At 45.8% G+C, this 9,151-nt stretch overlaps 1 protein-coding gene across 3 annotated transcripts in view; it reads right to left on the bottom strand.

The window, feature by feature from the left end:
* Positions 1-5,260: 5,260 nt before the first annotated feature.
* The window catches only part of tacr1 (tachykinin receptor 1), a 32,755-nt gene continuing 28,864 nt past the window's right edge, over positions 5,261-9,151 (bottom strand). For all 3 annotated transcript variants that reach the window (XM_062960971.1, XM_062960970.1, XM_062960973.1), the window contains one exon: positions 5,261-8,853. In XM_062960971.1, the coding sequence (XP_062817041.1) occupies positions 8,538-8,853 (316 nt within the window). In that variant the 3' untranslated portion in view covers positions 5,261-8,537. The remainder of the gene's footprint in view (positions 8,854-9,151) is intronic.

Below are 9,151 nucleotides of genomic sequence, written 5' to 3'. Positions count from 1 at the left end.
AGGTGGAGAGATTTTCAGCCTTCTCTGCCAAAGGGTCCCTAAGGCCAGTAGAAATATGTGTTTTCTGGTGGTCTTTGGTGACACCTCGTGACCCCCCTCAGGGGTCCCGACCCACAGGTTGAGAAATACTGACCCAAAGGCAGTCTGCAAGGCGCTTGACTCCGTCCCCAAACCGGGTCCTTCAATTCCTTTAGACTGCAAGCTGGAAAGAATCCAAAACGCTGCCAGTCATCACATCCAGGAATTGGACGGTGGAAGATGCCAGAGCTCGCTTCCCTTCTGGCCTTTTCGCTGATTGAATTACCTGTCGCTTTAGTTTAGTCTGAACGTTAAAACAGCTCTCCCCCCCCCCCCACCCACCCATGAAGGAAGGGACAACCAAAGCATCCTCGACAGATGGCCATCCAGCCTCTGCCTAGAGTTTTTGATTTTCCCATGAAAAGAGAGACAGCGAAGCTTTCTGTCACTCACTGCTGCGCCTTCTTTGCCTCCTGAGGATTCCCAGGTCTGACAAAAGGCCCCAGGAAGCACCTTGTGCGGCCCAGGTGAGCCTTCTCCGTCTTCTGCCGAGGACGACATGAGGTGACACGAGCTGAGATGCCAGGGCCAGGCAGGCCTTGGATCACCATCCTCCTCTCCGTTTGTTTTCGGGCTGTGGCGCAGGCTGGTTAGTAGCCAGCTGCAACAAATCACTCTGACCAAGCAGTCATGAGTTCGAGGCCAATCCGTGCCTGCATCTGTCTCTGTCTCTGTTCTATGTTATGGCATTGAATGTTTGCCTTATATGTGCAATGTGATCTGCTCTGAGTCCCCTTCGGGGTGAGAAAGAAGGGCGGAATATAAATACTGTAAATAAATAAATAAATACATACATACATACATACATACATACATAAATTTTCTCCCTCTCTTCCCTTTGGCCTGCCGAGGCTTCCACGCCTCCTTTGTGGTTCCTTCCACAATCCAATCTAGATGGCTGAGGCCGATAACTGGCTGCAAGAGGCCGGGGATAATGCCTCCGTTGTGTTACCAAGCCTGGCATTGATGCGTGTCGCCTTCCTCTCCGTGGGAAGCCTGGTCGGGATTATGACGGAAAGGCACCCTTTGGCTCTCCGGCTGCAAGAGGCGCCTGTGCTCCGAATGCTAATGCGCTCATTGGCCTGCTTCACACCACGTTCCCCGTTGTTCTTGTTTGCGCCTATCTGATTTCATTTCGAAACCTCTCCTTTCTTCCGTTCTCTCTCATTCCAAACACAATCCGGTTGCATTCGAAAGTGTTGATGCAATGCCGAGCGAGGAAAGCACGGCTCCTTGGTGCGTTTTCCATTCTGTGGACAAGAAAAGGCCAAGTGGCATGGAAAGGGCTTGGCATCCCTCTCTTGATCAGTCCCTAAAATGGTTCCAAAATGAACTGAATTTGCATGATCTAGGATTCTAGAGTCCAGTCAGGGGCGGTTCAACCGTGAGGCAAACTAGGCAGTTGCCTGTGGTGCCATCCGTAGGGGCGCTGTTGAGGCAACTCCTGCCTTCGCAAGGAAGAAGGTCGCCGCTTTGGGGAGCAGAGAAACCCCACTTCTCTGCTCCCCAAAGTGGCGAACCCCTTCCTTCTCGCCCCTTCCTCGAGGCCAGGTCTCCGGGCTGCCTGGCCATGTTCCAGAAGAATTCTCTCCTACCGTTTCACCCACATCTATGGCAGGCATCCTCAGAGGTTCTGAGGTCTGTTGGAAGCTAGGTAAATGGGATTTATATATCTGTGCAGATTCAAAGCCTGGCTGCTTCCTCCCTGGGGGGCATCCTTGGTTGGGAGGTGTTAGCTGGTCCTGATTGTTTCCTGTCCAGATTTCTCCTGTTTTCAGAGTGCTGTTCTTTATTTAGGCTTTTCTTTAATCCCTCCTTATTATCCAACATTTTTGCTTATCCAACACTTCTATTTTTCAGTGATTGGTTTGTGGGGGTGCCAAAATTCTGTTTGCCTACACTTGAAAATTACCTTGGGCCGGACCTGAGGACAGTATAAATTCATATGGAGATGGAATGCCACACCGGTTAAATTACACCAGATCAAGAAGAAGCACAGTCACCATGGCTGGAGACGTGTCAAGCCCGGAGGGACATACTTTCATTTATGAAATAAATAAGATGGGAACAACTGCCTTTACCTCTGTTGGTGTTGTCTGCCCGTGTGAATTGTATGATCAGCATTGAATGTTCACCGTATGCGTGTGTTCCGTGAGCCGCTCTCGTATGTTCCGTGAGCCCTTTGGGGTGAGAAGGGTGGAATATAAATACCGTAAATAAAATAAATATTTTTATTTGTTTATTTTTGGTATCAAATGAAGTTTTAAGACTAAGGCTGGATCTATATTATATGGATCTACATAATATATTATATGATGTATATTATGTGGATCAGTGTAGACCCATTATCATGCAGTTCATTGCCATGGAAAAGGCATTATGTATGTGGGTCTACACTCTGAGCATATATAAAACCCAGACAGTTTTAATGACTCTATGTCTAATTTTTGTTTTGTGTATTTTAATATATATTTCATGGAAATATGTTTCAATATGTGTATTCTATAGAATATTTTTAAATAATTATGCGTTTTAGCAAGGTCGTAACCCAACCTCGAGCAGTGAGGAGAGGTGGTTAAGAAAGCCTATTATTATTATTATTATTATTATTATTATTCAGCCTAAAATATCCAAAAGTGATCACGGTTGTGGATCCCTTCATCCAAATGTTTAAGGGACTACATTTATTATTTTTGTTGTTGTTTGTATCCTGCTTATTCCTCTCTAAACAAAAGGCACATATTTTGGTGCAAATGAGCCCCAAATCGAGATTATGACACACAAACCCAGCAAAGTGCAGAAAAGGCAGACAGAATTCTGCAAATTCTTATGCGGCAGATCCTTTAACCTAGACATATCATTTCCAATTCCAATTCTCCCAATTCAGGGGCATAAAAGGATCCCTTGTGCATTTGTATCACTCTTTGGGGTTTAAAAGAAGGCATAAATTGCAAAGCCTTCTTGGTTTTTTTTGCCAACTTAAAATTGCAGAATGCCGAGGTGTTTGCTCAGTGAGATTACTTGCTCACGTCTCGTTCTGCAAAATTATTTCAATTTATTTCAATATGCAAATACAGGGCTCGTGAAGGCAGGGCTCGGCGCCCAGTCCTTGTCTCCGCCGTGCTTTGGGAATATTTGCTCGCATTCATTATGGCTCCAAATCCCCGGTTATTCCCTCGGCGAAGGTGAGATTTAAGTTTAGCTTCCTCCAAGAATAACAGTTTCATTCTGTTTCACTTAAGACGAAATACATGTACCAAGAAGGCACAGAACTAACAGCAATCAGCCGGTAACCTTTTGTGACATTTGGGGTTGTTTGGCTTGGAAACAAGGAAGGAAGGAGAGATAAAGGGATAAAGGGAGAGGGAATGATGCGGAGCAACTCATAATCCAAGGGCTTGGAATTGATGGGCAAAAGATGTTGTTGTTGTTGTCGTTGTTGTTGTTAATAACAGTTAAATTAATAGTTTTGTTACTCACATCTCCTTGCAGCTTGATTCTAGGTAGAAAAATAGATTTATTTGCACTAAATCAATAGTTTCCAAACTAGATTTCATGATATTTAGACTTTGTCCCATCTTAAAGACATCCCATTACATACCTATATCATAATAATAATAATAATAATAATAATAATAATAATAATAATAATAATAACAACCACCACCACCACCACCAAATCACTTCTGGTACAAACATTCAAACAGTCCTAAATTCTAGACTTCTTTAGACTTGTTTAGACTTGGGTCCCATCTCTAATATGTTTCATTATGTTCCTATATGCAAAGGCAGGCATTCTAAAGCGATGATGATGATGATGATGATGATGATACAAAATCCAGTAACATTTTTCAGCTTCCGGCTTCATGAGGGTATGCTCGATTCCGGCCCACAGGGGGAGCTGCCGCTTCATCACCCACTGTGACACCAAGTCCTTTTTTATGGTAGTACTTCCTCATTGCTCTTCGCACGTCAGGAGTTTTATGGTGTGGTAAATTAAGTTAAATTAGCCTCCCCGCATTAAGCGGTACCTAGAATTCTCTACTCACATCCGCAACTGTTTTCTAGCTGCTTAGGTGGGCAGCAAGCTAGGCTATTAATGGTTGGGAGCTTAATCCCGACCCGGGCTTCGAACCAATGACCTTTCGGTCAGTAGTGATTTATTGCTGCTGTCTACTAACCAGCTGCGCTACAGCCTGGCCCTTGTTGCTGCTGGCTTTAGTGGAAGCATACCAGGCACAGACCATCTTATCCACAGTCGTAGCTAAAATCACTTCACCAGATCCCCAAAGTGAAAGATAAACCCAGAAGGATACATTGGATTTGCACCAAGGTGATGGCAAGTGAGGTGCAACTGGCAGTGAGATGGCTAAAATCAGACTTCTGGGGCTGCATTTTAAATCTCTCTCCAAAACATATTGGCAATGCTTTGAATTCCTATTTATGCTTTTGCAGAAACCATGGAGGAATGGCCTCCCCATTCATGCCCTTTCGCTTTCCCTTGCCGACCCCATTGCCTCCGTCCTTTGCATTCGACGTCCATGGTGCACAATGCGGACCTAAATCCGCCGCAGTCTTGCAGACGCTCCGTTTCCCATTAATACCGGGCATTTTCTCTGCTCGTGAAAGGCCCCTATTCCTGAAGAACGGCTCCCCGGGGGATAATTTGCCATCCAGACAGGGTTCCCAATGGGAGGCAATCCGCTTTGGCCGAAATAATAGCCCAAAGCGCGGCACGGGGTCTTGAAGGTGACATCAATCAGACACATGGATGTCTATGCAAAAGGTAATTAATGACTCCGAGTGGATCAAAGCGGTGATGCAAAATTAATGAAGTGCCAGATGCACCCAGGGCGTCCTGAATTGAATATGTCTTCCTGCTTCTGAAAGGCACTCTATTAAATCCGGCTGTACTTCCAGAGTAGGGATAAAAGCCTTTACATTTTGGCTACTAGGTGAGCCTTAAAGGTTTCCTTTTCCTATATATAAAAAAAACATTTTTAAAGTTTAAAAAAAAACATTTTTTTAAAAAAAATCTACAAGCATGCTCTCCTTGCATTTTCTATCCAATGACACAGGATAACAGGGGATCACTCCACTCAGCTTTTAGAAATACTAAGACATCTACTGATTTCCTTTTCAGGGCTGAATTCTTACCTGGGCAGAGAATGTATTCAATGCATTAAAACAAGTCCACTTTATTATATCAGGATATACTTTTTTTTCTCTCTTTAAAAAGACACCGTACATTTTATTTTCCGAGACACGAACTATTCAAGGCCTCTCAGAACAAATCGTAATTCGGGCTCTGAACCCATCAGACGGTACAGATTATTTCTATGATGATCTCAAACTGACGGAATTGGAACATTTTGTAAACAGGAACGGCACACAGAGTATATTTAGAACAATTACGGCGTACAGGTCGGGTGTCCCACCCCATTTCACGGCACGAGCGACCCATTCGTCCTTTATGGCCACGTGGCAGGAAATGTATGCAAAAGCACAATCGGCACAAAGAAAGGTCCCTCGGCAGTTGTGCAAAAGGCACCAAAAGTCACATTCAGGTAGGCAAAGGACGCCAATGGGAGAAGATCCATCCCCAAGGAATCAATGGCACTTAGCTATAGCTTGGTCCTTTGGTCAATACGGGTCGGACATCCCTTAGCCCAGCATTTCTTAACCTGGGGGTCGGGACATATTTCCGATGGTCTTAGGAACTCCTTTGGCAGAGAAGGCTGAAGATCTCTCCACCTGTCTTTCTCTTCCTTTTGGGAACAGGTGGTGAATCCTCCCACCAAAAGCCCAATTTGCCCAGTTCTGTCATTGGTGGGGTTCAAGGAGCTCTTTGATTGTGTGTGGACTATAAATCCCACCAACTACAACTCCCAAATGTCAAGGTCGATTTCCCGTAAACTCCACCAGTGTTCAAATTTGGGCATATTGAGTATTCCTGCCAAGTTTGGTCCAGATCCATCATGGTTTGAGTCCACAGTCCTATTGAAGTGGGAATGATTGTATATAGAGTTGTTTAAATGTAATTGAGTCATGGTTGTGCAATGTGTGCTGGAGATTGCATCATACACTGTGTGCTACTAACTAGGCAAGTGTGTAAAGGGTTAAACTTGGATTGCATCAGACAGCAGAGGATGAGATAAATAGCCTCTACTTCCTATCTCTGTCCCTTCCCGTGTGTGTCTGCGTGAGAGCTGTGTATCATCTTGTGAGATTTCCGTTCGTAAGTAAACTTTTGATAGAAAACTGAAGACTGCCGTGTCGTTATTTATCCAGAGTTTCCTCGTCAGCGACATCTGCTGCGTGTGTGCCTAGTGAGCCACTCTGACAAGTCCTCTATGGATGTAAGGGAACTACAACTCCCAAACTCTAGGTCAATGCCCACCAAACTCTTCCAGTATTTCCTGTTGGTCATGGGAGTTCTGCGTGCCAAGTCTGGGTCAATTCCATTGTTGATGGAGTTGAGCATGCTCTTTGGTTGTAGGTGAACTATAAATCCCAGCAAGTACAACTTCCAAATGACAAAATCAATCCCCACTCAACCTTAGCTGAAGATGCCAAAGCACCCCCAAATATCCCCAAAATGAATGGCTGAGAGAGTGCGATTTGCTTTGTTTTCTGATGGACACAGACCTCATTTTGCACACAAAAGCATTGTGTACGAAATGGCCTTCGGGCTATGTCTCTGAGTTTCCTTCAGAAGAGATAAGGCCGGATATAAACAAATATAATACCGTAATAGTAGTAGTAGTAGTAATAATAATAATAATAATACTACGTATGTGCATTTAGCATTTTGTTACTGGGTCCCATCTGCAAGAGGTAGATATATATGCACGTGTATGTAAATATATGTGTGTGTATATATATGTGTGTGTTTGTGTGTGTGTTATGGATATATGTGTGTGGGTGTATGTGTGTGTATATACAATGGCCATTTTAGTGCATTTACTGTGTTTTAATTCTGTTCTGACCACACAGCTACTTTTGTATTACTCTTTTTAAACTTAGTGTGGATTGTTAGCCGCCTTGAGTCCCCACAGGGAGAAAGGCGGAGTATAAATATTAATGATAATAATAATAATAATAACATTTCATATATTCCAAAATCTGGGAAGAATAATTCAAAATCTAATTCCAGTCTGAAGCATTTTGGGTGCTCAATCTGTAATGGATATGTTACCGATTCCTTAGGTTTACTGCAACTGGGGCCAACGGGATCGCATTAAGGCTCTTGAATGTGACGGCATGTCCAGATCTGGACTTCCCTGTTCGGTTCAGAAGGATGGCAGCGACAAGGGGCCACTCACCGTGGTGTCGGATGGGGTGGCCCATTCATACGCAAGGTGACGTTTGAAGCTGCCACCAACAAAGGGATGCACATGTGTGTGGGAACGATGCTTCACTGGTGCTCCACTTTCCCACTCACTTTTCCATGGCACCTTTTTGAGTCTCCCATCAATGTGTTGTTGAAGGCTTTCATGGCCAGAATCACTGGGTTGCTGTGAGTTTTCCGGGCTGTATGGCCACGTTCCAGTAGCATTCTCTCCTGACGTTTCGCCTGCATCTAATTGCATCTTCAGAGGTTTGTGTTGGGCATTTGCCCCAACTCTGCCCACATCCCATTCCATCCCCACAGTAACTGGGCAGTCGAATGGATGGCCAAACCAGCCAGCCATTCATTGTCCCCATTTATACTCATGAGCGTTATGTTCCAGTTGCGTTACATACACATTCTTTCACACACACACACATGCACTGCAATTCCACCATCTTGGTTTAAAAAACAACACAGGATGTCCTATTTGGTCAAACAATTGTGTCCCATTTCTCCGTCCTGCTTTAGTCCTCAAAGGCTACCACTGACACAAAGCGCATTTCTGCACACCGCGCAGTGAGTTTCTGCTGGTTATGGACTTATGTTCTGGTACTGCTATATTTTGGTGGAATGTCCCTAACCGGGGGTTATTCCTGGGCTTAAGTGGCCCAAATTCCACAACACAACACAGATTCCACAACACGTCACAACACGGCCTCCATCCCCGTCCGCCCTGAGAGTCCCACGCGGGAATGGCTTTGGATGAAGGCGGTGCGCTTGTTTTGGGGCCATCGCAACCCATTGTCCCAAAGAGAGAAGAAAATAATAATAACGGGAGGCACCGTCCAGGATGGCTGTGGTGAACTGGGTGAGTCTTGGCCCAGAGAAGTCAGGGAAACCGGGGGCTCCAAGACAGACGACGACATCACAACCAATACGCACAAAGAGAAGGGCCACATAGAGGCGTGACCCTTCCGAAACAAGACAAGAACCAAAAAGGAGGACTCTCGGATGGAGCCGTTTGAGTGGCCAAAGTCTGCCGGAGCTGCCCAAAAAGCAGGACGGAGTCCGGCAGCAACGTCGTGACGAAGGAAGAGCAGCCTCTTTGGCATCTGAGTGCGGCCTCTCAGGAGAGCGTGTTGGAGTGGAAGCTGAGGCTCTCGGAGACGGTCTTGGTGTCGCTGCGGGAGGAGCCGTTGGAGGCCAGGTCGGCCGAGAGGCGCTTCCTCGTCCCTCCGCCAGCGCCATCCTCCTCCTCCGGCCCCTCCGGCCCCTCCTCGGGGATCCCGGCCACGGAGGAGACGGTGACCTCCATGCGGCTGATCTTGTACATGCTGCTCTGCGTCTGGAGGAACCGGGCCGACTTCATCTCCAGGCCTTCGTACTGGCTGGCGCTGATGAAGGGGCACCACCGGAAGGCCCGCTTGAAGCCCATGCGGAACCTGGGGAGGCGCATAGAGGAGCACAGGCACACCTCGTGAGCACTGAGCCCGGACCTGCTACACTCCGTCAGCGCTTACTGTGGACCCTCTTAAACCCCATTAACACTGAGCTCGGACTCTATTAGTGCTTTCCCTGGACCCTATTAAACCCTATTAATCCATATTAGTGATTAGCATGGACCCTATGAATCCCTATTCATGTAGACCCCATTAAACCCTATTAATGATTAGCATGGACCCTATTAAACCCTATTAGCAATTAGCATGGACCCTATTAAACCTTATTAGCAATTAGCAT

Source organism: Anolis carolinensis, unplaced genomic scaffold (assembly GCF_035594765.1).
Source record: "Anolis carolinensis isolate JA03-04 unplaced genomic scaffold, rAnoCar3.1.pri scaffold_8, whole genome shotgun sequence".
Lineage (NCBI taxonomy): Eukaryota > Metazoa > Chordata > Lepidosauria > Squamata > Dactyloidae > Anolis > Anolis carolinensis.
This window is presented reverse-complemented; position numbering and strand designations above follow the sequence as displayed.